The sequence below is a fragment of the Archocentrus centrarchus genome, chromosome 3 (assembly GCF_007364275.1).
Source record: "Archocentrus centrarchus isolate MPI-CPG fArcCen1 chromosome 3, fArcCen1, whole genome shotgun sequence".
Lineage (NCBI taxonomy): Eukaryota > Metazoa > Chordata > Actinopteri > Cichliformes > Cichlidae > Archocentrus > Archocentrus centrarchus.
The window spans coordinates 6,981,505-7,000,689 of NC_044348.1; the positions used below are offsets into that span (position 1 = coordinate 6,981,505).

The 19,185-nt window shown below is 41.7% G+C and overlaps 1 protein-coding gene across 2 annotated transcripts; it reads right to left on the reverse strand.

Moving 5' to 3' along the window:
• Nucleotides 1-553: 553 nt before the first annotated feature.
• Nucleotides 554-7,852, reverse strand: LOC115776242 (SKI family transcriptional corepressor 1 homolog-B-like). Of its 2 annotated transcripts, none has more exons than XM_030723858.1 (8): nt 7,655-7,852; nt 4,972-6,727; nt 4,262-4,352; nt 4,099-4,170; nt 3,869-3,931; nt 2,960-3,034; nt 2,667-2,741; nt 554-792 (listed from the first exon to the last, which is right to left on the reverse strand). In XM_030723858.1, exons 2-8 carry the CDS (start codon nt 6,715-6,717, stop codon nt 698-700), a joined length of 2,217 nt encoding a protein of 738 aa, XP_030579718.1. In that variant the 5' UTR covers nt 6,718-6,727; nt 7,655-7,852; the 3' UTR covers nt 554-697. The 2 variants fall into 2 exon arrangements, with proteins under 2 accessions (XP_030579718.1, XP_030579711.1); XM_030723851.1 differs by having other exon boundaries at nt 554-795.
• Between the last annotated feature and the right edge of the window lie 11,333 nt (nt 7,853-19,185).

The window sequence follows — 19,185 nt, forward strand, 5'->3', positions numbered from 1 at the left end:
GTCAAATCCAGAAATTGTGCCCATTTAAAGTGCTTGACAAATTACAGTGTTACAAATCATCTAAACAATAAATTAAATTGAGTACAGATAAATAACAAATATATGTAAAAACTTAACATATTCAAAGAAGCAACAAAAATCTAAATGATGATACATTTTAAACTTAATATCACAATTGTACATTGCACATTGTCACATGATATATATATATATTTATATATATACGGTATGTATATAGTGTTTTTTTTTTCTTTTCAGAATAGCTAAAGAGCAGACAGCTTTGATTCGGTGAGACTCCTCGGTTTGAGCTTTGCAGCGTCACATCTACAATCCTGCGATTCACGATGTAAACTCAGTGTGGAAGCAAACCCCGATCTCTTTAACGCAAGAGTTCAGTTTTCTGAGGAGACGTCAAATCCTTCTCCTCTGAGTCTCGACGTGTTCACCCAAGTCAAGTACTAAAATCAGCAGTGTATCTGTACAGCAGGTTGGTACTCCTCGGTGAGAGGTGAGAGCTCTTGAGGCGGGCCTGTGTGTGTGTGTGTGTGTGTGTGTGTGTGTGTGTGTGTGTGTGTGTGTGTGTGTGTGTGTGTGTGTGTGTGTGTGTGTGTGTGTGTGTGTGTGCATGTTGTTTTTTAAATTTATTTTTCATTTATTTTTGGCTGTGCTGGGGTCAGGTGCTGTGTCGTGCCAGGCACTAGGGAGGCAGCAGTGGGGGTTTGAAGGTACAGGCTCCGGTACACTGACGAGGGGTGAGCATCTTGCAGGAGAAATGGTGAAGGGCGTCGTGAGCTTCTGGGGAGGAACGAGTCCATCAGTGAGAACATGCCACAGAAACACAGACAACAACCTCACAAATTACTGGCAAATTCATCAAGCACGACTTGAATAGCTCCCCCTCTCCCCAGTCTTGCAAAGAGTAACAGTCATGAAACAATACTCACATATTAATTTGTTTTTGTTTTTTGCTTGTTGTAAATGTTCCTCCTGTCCTAACATGACTTCAGTGTAAGTGAAAGGAGACAAAAATCCTCTAGTCCTATTTACTCTTTGTTTTCATGAGCTGGGTTTCCCCACCAAATGTAGCACAAACTTGAAGGGAATTAATTAGCATTTCTGTTAATTAAATGAAACAGTTGGTGGAGCTAACTCTCCAACTGCTGCCATTAAACCGCTGCAGAAGAAGAAGAAGCAACAAAATGACGTAATTAGAAAAGCAGCAGTAAAAGCTCGAATGTTGGAAAAAAAAAAGACGAAGCAAAATAAATAAATAATAGGAGAATAAAAGGCATTTCTGCTTGTTTCATGTGTTTACTTGAATAATGCCATATTCTCCTTATTGCTTTATGCATATTATGCCACAATTACCATTATCTTCAGCGGATGTTGAAGTCACATGCTTTGTATATACTCCATGGTGGCTTTTAACATTTCTATCTCACCTTTATTTATACACATTTTCCATTTAGGCCAACAGTACAGTATTTCTGGAACAGTTTTTTTTTTTTTTAATGCATTTGCAGCTGGGTTTGTTTTTGTTTGCACAGATTAAATAAATATATAGAAAATCAGGTGGACGGAAAATAATAAAAACACAGTTTGAGCTGTGGTGGAGGGTCAGTAACAAAAAGGGGAAAATAAGCTGTAAATAAGGGCCAGTTTGGAAGAGAGGCTCTTTATTCAGCTGCTGCCTGCTGTGGCTTTTTGATCAGTTAGGCTGAAATTGCTTGAAGAGCGAATCCCTTAAAGCCAGAACCATCAGGAGGAACACAGCAGTGTTTTGATATGGGCATGTGAGTACTGCCATGAGACTGTTTTGAAAATCGTAAACCGACCCCTAATTGTGTTTTTCTTATGGAAATATTGTAAACTGATCACTGGAGATCTTTAATAAAAAGTTACACTTGCATATTTATGATTGTAGGCAAAGATCACATGTGTTCCTTCTTGGACCAGATAAAATTACCTTTCAGCTTCTGCTGTATTGCATAACGAGCCTTTCTCTCTTGGTCCAACTCGCTGCACAAAGTGTCTATTAAAAACATGAAATGAATAAAAAAAAATATAAAACAAACGGTCAAAAAGAAATAAAAAAAGATTTCCAAAAAAAAAAAATGTAAGCTTCTGGTGGAGCATGTGAGGTGGAGGAGTGTAATGTATGCTGTTTGCCCTTATGGTATTTAGAGTGACCCCTCTGTGTACTTGAACCCTGTATTTAAACTACTGTAACACTAAACCAATCCTTTAACGGGTGGCATTAGTTGCTGTCTACTGCATGTAACCGATACAGCACTACATAATGGTCTGTCTATTCAATTTTCCAGAGCATGATTTAGGAGAAAATAGCCTTTGGAAGCAAAACAGTGTGGTTTCAGTTTCACCTTTTGATATGTAATAATTTACTGAACTGCGGGAGACAAAAAACATGAAATTTACAGGAAAAAGCCTGGACACAAATTGCCAATATTTCAATATGCAAGTGTCACTTTTCCTTTCTTTTTTAGTTCAGTGTCTAGTTGGTTCAGATGGATTGCAGTGGCTTATGCTATTTGAACGTTTTTGCGGTTCAGTCTTTTTTCCCCTCATAAACTTAAAGAGCATTGATCTACATCTGCTTTACAGTCAGAGTCTACAGAGGCACAGAATATATATAGAGAGAGACAAACCTCGAACAATCTGCAGCTGCTGGACCATTTCCTCTCTGTAGGACAGCTCACGCTTCATTTGATCCTGAAAATTATCTGAAGAGTACCGAAGGCCACATCAGATTGGAAACTCTCTGACTTTGTGGGGATAAATTTAAAGACACAATCCAAGATTCAAAGGAGAAACATAACTCCCTCTCCTCCAAACAGTCTGACTGCACAGCACAGCCTTTTTTTAAAAAATCCACACAAAGATGCAAAATGTGACTCTCTCTGTGACTCTGACTCACAAAACACATTCATGTTGGTCCCACCTTTTAAATGCTGGAATTCTCTCTCCAACTTCTTCCTCAGCTCCACTTGTTCCACGAGCTGCTTCTGCAATTCCTCTGCAAATAACCATTAATAATCGCCACAAATGAGCACCTTTTCCTTCAGAAATAGCACAAAAAACACATTTTCCTCCTCCAGACTCTACCTTCATCTAAATCCCACCAGTTTGATTCCACTTACTATGATATATTCTTGAATTTCTGCACATAAAGATTTATGTGAGCCGACTTCAGGTGCGTTTACACCCTTGATAACAACCATTTTCACTGTTTTCCTTTCGCTCGCTGCCACAGTAATTGCCATGCATCGCCTGGAGGTGGAGACGATAATAATGGAGTCCCAGGGTTTTTCCAAGCGTTGTAAAATAATTAGCTGCCGTGCCTCGGGGTTATGGCTCTGTTCGTTAAAATATTAATAGCCTCTAAACGATTTCCTCTTATAATAATAAGTCAAAACTCCTACATCTTGTGATTAAGTGGTTAACAACTATGGAAACACTTTAGGGCTAAAAAAAAAATGTAAATGCACATTTGGATTTTGGCACGTCATCTTTAACAGGCTGGGGTATTTAGCTCCATTTAAAATGAGGTAGAACTCAGTGTTTAATATTCATTTAATAAAGATACTATATTTGAAAATGTTTCTGGTCTAATTAGATTTAATGTAATCCAGCCTATTTCGTAAATGATGGGCACTGCTTAATCAAACTGAGCTTGTAAAATGTAAAATAACAAAAGGATATTAGTGGCAGTGGCCAGGCCCGGCCTGCATTTACATATTCTGTATGTACTCAAATTACAAAATTGGAGTAATAATTACTGGCGTTTACTATCACCTGTTTCACCCTTTCTCTCTTTTATTTCCTTTTGAGCTTGAAAGGGGCCTCTTACCTTTAGCCATGTTCTCCAGATCTCTCTCGTGCACGCTGATGTCGATGCGTAAAGCTCCACCGGCTGCGCACAAATAAAATAAACAAACAGACGCTGTTTAACCTGTTTACGTCACCTGTACAGCTGTAATACTGTAAAAGGGCTACTGAATAAATATATTTAAACGAGCCCAAAGCGATATATTTTTTAAAGTGAATAAAATAAAAACAGATAACAGGGTGATTAATGACCTTGTCTGTCCTTTGGCTCCTGATAGGGCGCTGCAGAGCGTTGGGTCTGTATTTCAGACACGTGGTGAACACCTAAACACGAACAACCAACATTTTCAGCTGAAGGACACAAGACGCGCCTGTTTGCATTAATAAGCTCGGCGCGCACTGGTTCGGTAATTACCATTGGATCTGCGAGGGCTGCTCAATTGTTTGGACCCAAACGTGGAAGGCTCGTTCAGAAGCACGTGGCCGTCCCTTTCGCGAGTGTACACCTGAAAATGAAGAACAATCGCGTTTAATGGCGGGACACCAATTATTTGTCATTTGGCGCACATGATTTAGGCTGTTTTTTTTTTTTCTTCAAAAACTAGAAGGAATGATTTGTTGTGAAGATGGTGAAATTATTCAAAAATGAAACGAGGCTACTGAAGACACTAATGTGGTAAAATGTCTTATGACTGTGCAGGTGGAAAAGCATTTTCATTTGAATAAATATTTTTAAAAATCTGTGCAAATCAGGATATTGAGGCTTACTTAGCCTGCTTGAAAATGGAAAATGAGCGATACACTGGCAGAAAACTGAGGTGTTTGTTTATTGGAAAAATGTTCCTTTAACTAAATTTAGGAGGGAATCGAAGGCCTTGACGCTTCGCCCAGGCAGTTTAATAGCAGGGGATCCAAACACTATATAATAATCATTATTACTAATATTTATAATATATAATGATCAAATATCTACTTCTGAATTTTCCTTTCTTAAAATCTTTATTAGCCTAATATATTTTATAGGCTTCCTGTGCACTCTCTAATTCTCGAACCATATTTTCTACTACTGTGACAATTCAAGTCGCCCCAAGGGGATCATTAAAGTTTCATTTAATCTAATCTTACTTCATGAAGAGGGGAGCCATTACGCATCTGTCTGTCCTCGTCCGATGACCCAGTGTGAGCGGAGTCCTCCGGTGATGCTGCGACTGCCGCGGGGCTGGAGGCTGCATCGGGCTGCTCCTGACTCTCCTCAGCACCCGAGGAGACCCGTTCCAGCACAGGGGAGTCATGGTGGTCCCTTCCCGGCTCATCCTCGTCTTGTCCCCGGTTGGACTCCACGTCCACGTCCGGATCGTCGTCGTCCACCACGCTGTCTCTGTCCGGTGATATTGATCTGTAGCTGGAGCTCTCGCTGATAAAATCCGGAGACAAGTAGCCAGGGCGCAAACCGTAGGTGTCCCGGTTGCCGTACAGTTTGGCGATGGTCTCTGCGTCTTTGACAACGGGTCTGAAGGCTGAAATGTAACTGATTTTCCTCTGTGAGGTATCGTCCCCGGACTTGTCCTCGTCGTTCCTGGTGGAGGAGGACTGGGAGCTGGGGCAGCGCTCTCCGCCGTCCTGCTGGTGGTGAGGGTGGTGGCTGGTGTCTTTGGGTGTGTTTGCGCCTCTCTCACTTTGGTCCGATAAGTCGAGTTCGGCCTGTCGGACGCTTAGCAGTTCTGGAGGAGGTTTGGGTGGAGACCCCGGGTAGGGCGGCATTGGAAGGCCGCCAGCTGTAGGCCAAAACATGGGGAAAGCAGGATAGATCGAGTCCTTTGTGCCAGGCCAAAACACACCAGGGACGGTGTTTTTGTTCGCATCGGGCACCCCGTCGCTCTTTTTCTGACATAGCCCGTAACTGGGGAAGCCATAGGGATGGTGAGGGAACAGAGGTGGGGGGATTTTCTGAAGCATGCTAAAGCTCTTGCTGGGCACCGGGATGACCGGGTAACTCCGCTCGCCCCTCGCCAAACTTAGGTTATTATTTCCTTGATCCTCGTCGCACCGTAAAGTTTTGTGAGGAATCTCAGGGGAGCTGGTTTGAACCAGGCTGGACGAGGCCTGTGGTTTCATCGGCGAGGACATTCCGGAGCTGCTCATGGGCAGAGTCCTCTTTCTGCTCCCCCCGTTGAACATGGCCTTTACATCCTCCCATGCATGGCAAACGTCGTCATTTGTTTTTTTTTCCGTCAATTTCAAGTGGCGTCTCCATGAATTGAAATTGGCCGCGTCCGGCTGCAGATACTTGGATTCTGGGGTGCGATGGGAATGGAAAATAAATTTATTTGGAGAGAAATACATGTTGCAAAAGCTGCACTTGATGCACTTTGCTCTGGAGCTGTTGTATCTGGCGGGTATAAAGCTGCCTCTGCAGCCCCAGGCGCATTCATGACACACATCAAATGCAAAATTTTCTGGTAGCTTTGGAGGGCTGTGCGCTCCCAGGAAGGACTTGCAGAGCCTCTCGGCCTCCCTTTTGGTGATCATGCCGCAGCGCCTGGAGGAAATGGGCATGGCCCCGGCTCGCCGCAGGAGCTCCAGTTGCACTGGTGTGCACTGCACACAGGTGATGCCCAGAGCTACCCGGCGGTTGTGTATCTCGTTGTAGCTGTAGTTTTTCAGCAGGGTATTAGAAATCTGCGCCAGACAGAGTCTCTCCTTGCCGTCTATGACCAGAGACACAATCGGCACCCCGTACAGGGATGTCTCACTCACTTGGTTTGGTTTGAGGGAGCCGGGGCCGGAAAAGCTCTGTGCGTCCTGCTTCAAACTCGGGGAAGAGCTGGCCTCTCGTCCCGCGTCTCGAAGCTGTCCGGGCATCGAATCCATCCCTGGAAACCTGTAAGTCAAAGAGAAAACTGGAGTTAACCGGAGGCCTGTTTGAAAAGCATGTAAAATACCTCTTGTGATTTTAATCTGTACTTGATTTAGTTTGTGACAAAAGTGTCACAAAAAACGAATAATAAAAAAAAAACTTTAATAAAAACAAACAAAAATTAAAAACAAAAATTAAAATTATATTTATCAAGTCTTACGTCTGTATTATTTTAATCCATAAAATAGTAAAAAAATAAAATAATATATACATAAGTAATAATAATAATAATAATAATAATAATAATAATAATAATAATAATTCACTTATAAAAAAGTGAAATCAATTAGACATGTTTATTATTTCTCGCATCAGTTCAGCCTCCTCACACTGGGCCTCCTCTCCTGTCCTGCAGTTTCCTGCGCGTTGGTGGATCTCCTGCTCCTCTTATCCTGAAATCGGCTCAGAACTCAAGGGCCAACTACTTAAGGGTCACATAAGAATCTTATACGTGGATAAGGACAGAAGGAAAATGCAGCCTGAGCTGCGCCAATGCGCTTAGCGGAGAAGAAAAGAACAACTATAAGCCGCTTTCCTGGTAGCTAATTACACAGTTCCAAGCGTGCGTCTTTGCATTGTTAATAACAGACTAGCCCTATATATAATTAAAGCTTCTGTGCAGATTAGCCGCAGACGGTTGCTCGAAATTAGGCTGAAGCAGGCCTATCTCACGTTCACCTCTGCATACTTACTTTTTGCATCTCTTCGCAGGTTAAGGCCGCTGAAATGTATGCAAACCGCTACTTTTAATTTTTAACTATTACAGAACGACTGATAAACTGATAACGCAACGTTTGACAAGTTGTGATCAATTCGCGAGAAAATAAAATAAATATATCCGAATTGTAATTTCAGACTGAATTGGTGATAAGAAAAAATATATATACATACCTTTCTCTCCTGGAAATATAACACACCGCAGGGGACGTCAGGCTGGAAAAATAATAAATAATATGAAAATAAACAGATGAAAATTCAAGTCCAGAGAGGGACGGTGGTGTAAAAAGACGGCGCACTGACAGTAAAAGCGCTGAAGAGGAGCCTTTATTTCAGTTTATTTGAGGGCAAGCAGCAACACACGGGACCTCCATCCTGTTGGAGCACTGGGAGGTGAATGGCGTGCAGACAGGAAGCACATGGCACCTCTCTCCCTCTCTCTCTGTCTCTCTCCTCTCTCTGTCTTATCATGCCGGTGTTGAATAGCGCTCTCTCTCTCTGACTCTCACCCCCTCTCCTTCTCTCTCTCTCCAGCTCAAACATGATCAGAAACAAAAATATCAATTAGGCCCCTGCTGACCCCAAATGGAAAAAGCATTTCGGCCCTCAGACTCATGTTTTTATATATAGAAATGTATTTGCTATTACATATAATTTAAGAATGAGATCCATCGTGACATAATCTTGGAGATATCTGTGCAGAGACACCAAAATAGAGTACAGATTTAACAGCCACAATGGTGACCCTTTTCTGAACCCAGTCAAGGACCCTCTAGGGGGCTCCCGGATCCCATAATGGGGATCACCGCTGGTCTAACAGATCAGGCTCAGTGTCTAATAGTGATAAGCTTCAGTGTAATCACGCACATCTTGTATTGTTGCCATCGAAGTTGGAGCGCACCGACAAAAGCACCGACAGAGGCAGCGCGAGTGGCACTGTGGAGGGCACCGAGAATGACTAAAGGCCCGGGCTCATTTATCAAGTTACACGACCATCTGTTCGGCTTCCACGCCGGCCACACAAATCAATCTGCGGCTTTGGCGATTAAAAAAAAAAGAAAAAAAAATCCAAGTCAGAAAAGATGAAATGAAAGACAAAGCAGTGAAATACTCGTGGACTTGGACGTGATTGTGTTTAGAGCCTTTGCGTTTAATCTGGAAAGAGCACATGATGATGATGATGATGCCTCAGGACACACACACACACACACACACACACACACACACACACACACACACACACACACACACACACACACACACACACACACACACACACAGGATACTTGATTTAGTCCTGTGATGACCAGATCGATGGATAATAGTTTAACCGAGCTAATATCCCATTTGAGAGCAATATTTAAAATCAAGTAGTATAGAGGCAGGAACAGTCAGATTTGCTTTCCTACATCATCCGCCGCACCTTTTATCAGGGCTACACCTTTTCAGAGGCTGAATTAAAGTTAGAAATCATTATAAAAATGAATTCAAGATTCAATATTCCCACGGATGGGTGGAGGGCAACTCTCCCACACAGGAAACTGTCCATTCATTGAGTCTACCTGACAGCTCCATATTACACAACCATAAAATATCTAACTAAATACATTTTAGTCACGCACGCACACACACACAGAGTTGCTGAATCATTGCTATTATTTACAGTATGCCTGTCACATTCTCGGCCATGTCTAAAAAGAAGCTCATCTAAAAGTTCAGTTGTGAAAAATGAAGCGTTACCTTTTAAGTCAACAATCAGAGATGAGCCAAATCAGCAGCACTGAGTCACTGTGACCACCACAAACGCTCAAAGCCTTTGGCACACAGAAAGGCATTTCATTCAGGTTGACATTGTGCTGAAGGTCCAAAACGTTTTCTGTATAACTTGAAATCAAAACCCACAATGAAGACATTCTAAAGAGTTTTCTTTGCAGCTTTACCACTGCTGTACCACAGAGCTCCCCTTTCTCAAAACTGTAGTTTAATTTGGGCAATCTTGCTGCTTTAAGTGTTAATCTGCTGCTCAGATTAGTGCCCAGCAAAGAAACTCTTTAATGCTGTTTGAGGAACATTTGCAGAAAATGCCCCCCCCCCCCCCCCCCCCCCACCTTATAGAAAGTCACACCGCTCCTATGTGACCTGTTTCTGAGATCCTTTTCACAGACAAGGCAGCTGTAGAACATCATTAGGGTCATACTGTGGACAAGAACTCACTGGGCAGTTGCTGCACGGCAAAGTCCTGACTGAAAAATGCGTAACATGTCAGAGAAGGCAGAAACCAAACCAGCCGTTTGGTTTCTGTTTAAAACCTAACCCTTTTAAACAGAATTAGACCAGGATACGCTTCACACTCTCGAGCTGAGTGTCTGTGCGAGGGGAGTGTGTATGAAGTGTGTATGAAGTGACGAGTGAGTGATGCGTGTGTATGAAGTGTCATCAGCCTGCGTGCAGCCTGAGCTCCCCAGTTTTACCTCCCTGCAATATTGATGCTGAACCTGATCCTAAGCGCATCCTCTCCTCTTTCACCATCAAGAGTGCCCCCCCCCCCCCCCCCCCCCCGCAGCCCCCGCCAATAATTACAATTTTATACTGTAATTATTCCTCTCTTTTTAATTATTTAGACCGCCGACTTGAATGCAGCCATTGTCGCTGCTTATTCCGGGGGAAACGTGAGCTGACGTGGCTGGCTCAGCAGCGAGGGGTTTTTAATTAGACATTTCAGCGGTAATTTTAGGCGAGCTCTTACTGTTGGATAGTCTACAAATTACCGGGCCTCATTGATATGCGCCCAATTGTTCAAACAAACCTTTAAACCTAAAATATTAATGCGCTTCAGGTTTAAGTCGGAGTCCCAGCTCAACACAGGTGAACCTGTACATGATGGATTATTCAGCCTAACCACAGGAGGAATTTTGTCTTGTCATCTTATGATTTAGAGTTTGCAAACTTTAGCTTTCCTCATTTATGCCCTGGTGGCTGAAGACTTCTGTACACATGTCCAGAGACACAAAACACCACATGGGAAGCTCAACTTCATCAGAAAATTTGAGGACTATTCTGGGTCCGCTGATCCTCTCTCTCTCTGCGCTGGTATCTTTCAGCATTTTCTGTGTATTATCTTCCAGTTTTATCAGTTTTGTTATCTGTTCCAGTTTCTCAAACTTCAAAGAGAAAAGCGTCACACTTTAACACAATTCAGTGAGAGATTCTCACTTTGTAACGGGAGTACTGTCGTTCTCTTGATTTAGTCTGATTTTTATTTTTGCATTTAGGCTCTTAAAGCATCTCTCTGTGTGCTTCATCCATCCTTTAAACGGTAAAAGGCAAATATTTCGTTCACATCCACCTGCTTTAAGATAGAATTTACGTCTGTTTTTGTTCTTTAAGCTTGATTTATTTATTGATTTATTGCCTTATTAGCAACCTCCAATTTAAGCTTCTGTCTCACCACTTTTTGCTCTCCAGTGCAAACATGTAAATAAAATATCTGAAAGCTTCTGTCAAAACATCCACTGCGGAACACAAAGGTGACTAAAAAGAAAAGTGCATTAGAAAAAAAAAAAAGAGGCGGGGGTCTTTAATAGGTAACTGTTCAGACACTGCAGAATTTTTTTTCCCTGCCTTTGTGGGATTGAAGCTGAAGCATATTCATACTTTTATGTTTCATCTCACAGCGCCTGAATTCTGCCACATGATTTAAAGAGATAAATCAAGCTCACCTCAATCAGGACAGATTTAATAAGAGCGGCAACTGAGGCCAAATGTTTTATAATTAACAGTTGTATCAGCACCCTATAAAACCATGACCCCTATAAATCCCATTTTAGAGACCAATCAATCCTCCTCTCGGACTAAAGGGCCTATTGATCCCTCCCTGCTCGGCTCACTTAAACGCTTTCTCCGCATCCTTTTTTGTGTCCAGTGAAAAGAGCATTTCGATCGCACTTTTTTTTTTTTTTTATTGGAGGAAAGACTCCGCCGAGAGGAAAGCGATGGCTCGAAAATTAAACGGTGACATTTTAATTACAGGACATTGATAAAGGGATCTGGGTAATGGCTGTGTACATGGCGGCCACTCATTGTCCCGCCTGATGTGCTAATCAAGTCGGACTGCTCTGGAAAAAGGTCACAGGCCGGTACAAAGCGGAGACGCATCTCAGTGGGATTTGGGGAATTTGAAGGTCCGGGACTGGCAGAAATGAAGACGCATCTCCAAACAAAGCGCGGTCAATATCCCGGAGAGAGGCCCGCCAGATGAGATCATGGAGCATCCAAATATTAATTCCAGACATATTATCACTATAGGTCACATGAAGCGCAGCCATAGATCATCTGATGCTACAATTTACATGTCACAGAAAGCGCCTGTGACAGGCAGAGCTGCAGCAACACTGCTGGACTGCCTGATCACCATCAGTGCTCCCTGCAGGCTGGATAAACATTTATTATCGGGTAAATAAAATGATCTGACGGCACGTCTGTGAACAGTCAGTTTATTATAAGTTCATACAACATAAGTTCATACAATTTTAAACAACCGGGGTCATCCTTGTATTACTCAATGACAAATGGCTCTTTTTCTGGTTATATTTCCAGAATTTTCACGGCCACAAATACAATTCTCATGGAAAAATATAATCCTTCAAATCTTTGAACACTTAGCAAATTGTGAGGGTTTTCCTTTATTCATGATGGAGCTCAGAAAAATATGTTTCTGTAATATTTGGCCACTAAAAACCAACTAATCCGTCACATTAAGACTGAGCAGCTTTGATCAGATTTGAGTCAAAGCCTTGGCAAAAATACTGATTGCCGTTAAACGTTGATTTAAATGTGGCTAAACACATAAAGCATTGCATTCATCCATAAAACAAAAAAAAACCTGCCTAATTGAGAAAGTAGGTTTAATTAGTCTAAACTGTGTCAAGAAAAAATATAGTTTATTAAAAACTATGTGGAAGATTCAGATGTAAATAAAAGAAGTACCCCAGCATTCCTCTCCTCTGGGTTGAGCCCATGCAGGTGCAAAAGGTGGTTTGGGCCCCTACAGGGTAGTGTCACAGCTTTTTACATCCCAGAACAATATTTATGTGCTCATATCTATAAGAAAAGTTGATGGTTGACCAAAGTGTAGAAAAATTCACTGGTTTTTCCATCAAAGTTTGCAGCAGTGTAAGAAATAGCTTTAGAAGTGTGTTGCTCCAAACTACAATTGGGAAAGCACTGATGGAAAAGTGTGGGAGGCCTTAAGATTAACGTGTCCACAACCATGAACGTCTGAACATCTTTTCTTGACAAATGTTGTTGGACCGACTAAGACTCTGAGACGGCCGTCCCCAGCCTAATCCCCAGACTTAATGAACGGCTCATTAGCATGGCTTAAAACTAATAAGGACATTCAAGTGGGATTCATGGTACTGCACTTCTGCCCTTTTGTGTAGATATTTGCTTATGCAGAGTTAAGGATTGTGGGTATGCAACCTACCCAGGCATGCTTGCGTGCAGTCCTCCAGACCAGAACATCACTTGTGCAGTAGCTCATCTGGCTCGCGCTATAACACAATTCACAGGTTATTGCTTGTAAAATGACAAATGTGACCTTGACCTTGAGCATAGTCTGGGCAGAAGTTAGCATATCACCCCAATAGAGCACTTTGCTCTCAGACTGCTGGCTTACTTGTGGTGTTTAAAAGTAGAATGGAAGACCCTCTTTTTTTTTTTAAGATGCAATTTAGTTTCTGCTTAGGCTGCTGGGGGCTTCACATGATGCACTGTTTCTTCTTCATTCACCTCTTTTCAACCTCTCTTTGTTTATACACCACTCTGCATTTAATCATTAGTTATTATTAATCTCTGGCTCTCTTGCACAGCATGTCTTTTGTCCTGTCTCTCTCCAATCACCCCCGACCAGTCCCAGCAGATGACCGCCCCTCCCTGAGCCTGGTTCTGCTGGAGGTTTCTTCCTGTTAAAAGGGAGTTTTTCCTTCCCACTGTTGCCAAGTGCTTGCTTGTAGGGGGTTGTCTTATAGTTGGGTTTTATTCTGTAATTACTGTAGGGTCTTTACCTTATGATATAAAGCATATTGAGGCAACTGTTGCTGTGATTTGGTGCTGTATAAATAAAACTGAATTGAACTGAATTAGAAGTTTCTCTCCAATACTCCTGGAGGAGTAGCAATTCTTGTGAACTGTGGAGGGACGGATGTATAGCCACAGGATAAGCTTGTTGGTGATTCGGCTGGATGAGGAACAGAGGAAGAGGTGTCTGTGTCTCAGGAAGTAGAACAGGTCATCTACTGATCAGAAGGTTGGTGGTTCAATCTCTGGCTGCTCCAGTCTGCACACAAATGTATCCTCAGGTAAGAAACTGAACCTTGAATTGGTCCCAATATGTTTATCGGAGCACTTAGATGTGAATGAGACTGCTTTTCTGCTCATGTAGATTAGAAAAGTACTATATAAGAGCCATTCCCTTTAACCTCTCACCAGCAACAGCACAAACAAGCTGTTCCACATATTTTTGACCTGTTCTTTTCATTTAACTGACAGGTTGGGTACTCATGTTTTGTGATCAGCTTGGTATTGCTATGCATTGTCCGAGCTGTGGCGAAGTCCACTTTTTGTTTTCAGTGTTTTGAAATGATCTGGTGTGTCAACTTTTATGATCCCCAGAGGATGAACCTGCAGTGATCCAATGATTTTTTTTTATCAAGTGCCACCACAAGATTCACATTTGAGGCTTCCAGAGGACGTCATTAAATTTGGTACAATTAACAGCAGCTCATCACAACGCTCAAGCTGTACTTTGTGTCAAGTACTGTATAACAAATGCTGAAACTGCCACTGTAATGTACGCACATTTATATATTGCATTTTTATTCTTACTGACTACTCAAAGTGCTTTAGACTTCAAGTCACAGTTTTAACCATACAGCACTTTATTCTACACACTTTAAGTACCTCATGTTCACAGCTAATTTAGAATCACCAGTTAACCTAACATGCATGTCTTCGGAAGGATGCCAGAGTACCCAGAGGGAACCCACACAGGCACAAAGAGAACATGCAAACCCCAAACAGAAAGCCCCAGCTGGGGTTTGGACCAGGAACCTTTTTGCTGGGAGGCAGCAGTGCTAACCATTGCACCACTGTACCTCCCAATGTAATGTAAAATTGTAAACAGGTTAAGTGTTTTGTAGCTATTTCTGTCAATATTATTTCTTGCTTTTCTCTGAGCACTTTAAAGGACATAACAGCCAGCTGCCTGCCTGATTTTCAACAGTGCTGTTGGATTGCCATTTTAAAGCCTTGAGTTTGGGATTTTGGCTGTCACCATCATGGCTTTTTTTTTTTTAGAAATAGATGTAATGAGCAAGCATCTGACTGAGAAACTGAGGGTAGAGTATTACTTATGCTACAGTCACAGTAGGGAAAACAGTGGTTGCAGACTGCAGCAGGATTAAAATGACTGTGACCCTGTGCAATCAGCTTGTGATGTTGTTGCCTTTGAAACAGTTTCTTTGAAGTCCTGGACCTGATCTGCAACCACTTGCAGTCGGTTGTTGTATTTAAAGTGATTCTGGTGCATCGCGTTGGTGAAAAAAATGACAGTAAGACAGAATCAGTCTGCTATTAGTTTGTGACTGAATGGGGTCAAGTTGGCAATTACATGCAATCTGTTTGTGATAATACTGCAATTAACTGTGATAAATTGTTGAAAATTGTTAATCTGTTACTGTTTACATACACAGAAATTCACATTAACTACTTAGATTCAGAGTCCAGATGGAACCTCATAGAACAGAAACAGAATTTCCACCACAAATATTGACACAGGTGCTCAGCAACCTTGCTTTTATATAGGAATATAACCAGAATATTACCATTTGGCAGCCAGATGATTTGAGTCCCCTATTGCAGAGAAGCATAGCAAACTAGTTGCACTCATCTGCACAGGCTTGATTGTAACATGCTGGCAATCTGTCTGCGATTATAAATTAGACGCTGATGATTTGGAAAACTTTGCCAATCTGTCTGAGAGTGATTGCAGTGAGTCTGAGTCAGACTGGGATTGTTTGGAGATAGGTTGCCTCCTACCAAGTGATCTGTTCAATTGCCTTGTGATGGAAAGTGGTTGCTCAGAAGTAGAGGGTGTTGCACCCTCAACCTTTAGGCAACCAGTTAGTCACAGAGGCTGCCGTCTTAGTTTTACTCTGGTGTGGCTGAGCTGTTTTATAGTAACAACTTCTCAGTCACATTGCAATTAAGCATAACCTGCTTTATCCTCTGTTTCACTCTAAATGGGACCCACACTTAACAGAATTAATATCATGTTGTGTTCAACAGGACTTAAATCTAAAGATTGAGGCCATGAACTCATCAGGAAAGTGTTTACTGAAGTATCAATTTAAGAAAGAAGTTGACTTTTTTTCTCATTGACTTCTATATAATTAGGCTTCTTCTTGGCAACCCGGAGATTTGCCCCCTGCTGGCACTGGCGTCACCTTTCAGCTACATCCATCATTTATAAAGTCTATATTGACTGTTTGATAGCAACCATTCATTTGAAAAACATAATTCACTTATGTTCAATTATTGTTCAATGTTTACAGTTCACTGCAATGAGTTACAGTTACTATAACTGTAATTACTACTGAGTCCAAAATGCATTTCATGCCTTAAGTAGAGCCTTGGCTCTTAATGAATACCAGGGGACAAAGGCATATCTAAGTCACTCTTCACTGGTTACCAGACACTTTTTTGACATTTGACTGATCAATGCTCTATTTTAGCCAAATTACTGAATTAATTTGTCCCTGTGAGCCACGAAGGGCTGTGACACATGCCAGACTATTTCCCAGACTGCATCTATTTTTAGAAAAATGCCTTTTATTGATATAACATTCAGTTTTATTATCAACATATCTTCTCTTTTTTGTTTTTAGTATCCTTTTGTATTTTTTTAGTCTAGTTGTAGAACATGGTAGTTGAGTTTTTGTAGCATTGTAATTAGTATAGTTCTTTCTTCAGAATTTCCTTTTACTTTACCCGGACTTACAAGATTCAATACTTTTTAAAAATTCCTGCATATTTAGAGTTTATTAACCACACAAGGAACTTTGCCGTCTCTTTTATTGGCACCATGCAGTCAATACTTTAGGAAAACTCTCTCATTGATCTCGCAGCAGGTATCCAAGGTTGTTTTTTTCTAAAGACACCATTGTAGGTAAAGTACCTCTCGCCTCTTGAGGATCAGGTAACCTCAATCAGAAAATCATTATGTTGAAGACAGATTTCATTTAATGGCCAAATGAAGCTCAGAAAGAATTTCAGCATAATCATATCATGCCAAAGTATAGATGGGTTTGAAAATTCTCACCGTCCTTCTGCTTTCTGGGACTTCTTTCAAAGAGCTGTAACACACTCAATACAACACAGCACTGATTGACAGCATGCTACTTAGACCTATGTCAGGGCTCCAACATGCTTTCATGGATCTACTGCACGCACACACACCGCTGCATAATTATCAAATTAGACTTCCTGTCAATAGTTGTACAGCTGCACTCAAACAGAAACTTTTATGAAAAGCACCATGAAGGTCTCTGACCAAAGACTAAAGCATGACTTAGATTAAGGGCCTCAATAGAGCAGTGAAGGCCACAGCTCTGCGTGGAAGCTCAGGGAGGACATGGATAATTATGTTTATTTAAAACAACAGTGAGACCAACATGATGACTTTGTGAACTTTACACTGGCTCGTTTTCTTGAGATCACAAGTACTTGATACCTGTAATGTCAGAGTTCTGATGAGGCAAAAGTCCACGAGGGAGATGATTAAAGTAAAAATTAAGGCTCACTTAAAAATGTAAGAATGAGATTTTAAAAATGCAGACAGGATAGCAAACAGAAGGAGCAGGCAGAGATCGAATACAGAGGAACGTGAAGATTAGCTGGAGAAGTTGGGTGGTCGAGCTGGCAGTGGACACACAGAGAGCCAGAGGCGGGTTATCGGTGGTGGTGAACACTCAGTGCTGGAGTTCAGGGCAGGATGGGGACATACCCAAGACTTTAAACCATAATAGTTTTGCAAGTCAGCAAAGGCTGATTCTGTACATGGCAACAGGTTAGTTGGGGGGTGGGAGGGGCCTCCTGTGAACAGGTGTGATATCGTCTGACTCAGGAACAGATTTAGTAGGTCTTCTCTGCAAGACAGATCAATAGATTGATAGATAGGTAGGTAGATCCCACAAGGGCAATGATTGTGTTAGAGCAGCAGGATAAAGAATAAAAAATAGCGCAGTCTACAATAAACAACATAGTTAAAGTAAAAGTGCCACAGGCACATAGTGAGGGCTTTATACTTTGATATGCATATATAAATGTATTTATACAGCAGACATAAATAAATTAAAAAAATAAAAATGAAAAAAAAAGAAAGAAAATGAGAGGTATAAGTTCATCAAAGCCACGCCTCCTTCTGAAGGACTTTTCAAAAGGCAGCTTTCTTTGGAGGCCAGGATCAGGTGTGCGGAAAGTTGGCCGGGGGCCTACTGGGACCAGCTAACTCAGGAATAGCATCAGGCAGCGGGCCAGAGGGACGTACTTTTAAATTAGAAAAATATTTTAGTTAATGAACATCTGGATCTAGAATGAACTGAATGATTTAGGATTGCCTAACCTATCTGCCAGTTTGATTCTAGCCTGCTTTGCTGAGCGAAACTGGTGCTTTTTAGCAGTTTTTAAGCAGTACTTATTGCTGGATTTGGATCGCATGCTGCCATTTGAATGGAGCCCATCTAGACTTAGAAACTTGCTGTTGCACTCTGTTTTCTCCCTGTGGCTTTGCTGGTCCCCATTGTGGAGATACACAAGATAAACAAGGCAACAAGGTGCAAACACAGTACTCTCCAGGCATATTCCTACAGGTTGGATAGCCTTGCATGAAGGCCCCCCTGCAGTACTCTGCATCTAAACTAACAGGCCTCTTGAATCAGTTTTCTCTCAGTTTTCTGAGCTTCTATCAGTTCTCATACCTAAACCTGATGGGGCTTCTTTTCTTTGTGCTTTTGTATGTCATCCTCAAAACTCCCTGCAACTGATTATTAGTACAGGCAGGTGGACATAAACATGCAAATCATATGCAATAACAGATCATTACGAGAGCAACACCAAGAGCTATTCTCTCGCTCCTTCCCTATTGTAACTATCCATCCATCCATTTTTTTTGGGGGGGGGGGTACACCCCGGACCAACCAATTAGAAAATCTTTGGACATACAAAGACGGCCACTTGTGCAGAAAACAGTAATATACACGATTTCCATGGTCAGTAATAAAAAGTGAAGCATAATGGTGGACTGTATCCAACCTCTTTAGGTACTGTCCAGGTGAACTCGTAAAGAGCAGATCTCCAGAATCCAATAAAGGTTAAAACAACAAAAAGCTGCAGAGATCAATTTGAGGCCTCTGAAATGGTTTTAATCTTAGGAAGTTTAGACAACAACTCTTTGCCATTTCACAATATCATAAAATCAAATCTAGGCACATCACTGTGGCACAGTGGTTAGAGTTGTTGCCTCACAGCAAGAAGGTCCTGGGTTCACATCCACCATCTAGTCAGGGGCTTTCTGTGTGGAGTTTGCATGTTCTCTCTATGTCTGCATGGGTTTCCTCCCACAGTTAGTGGGGTTAAGTTAATTTGCG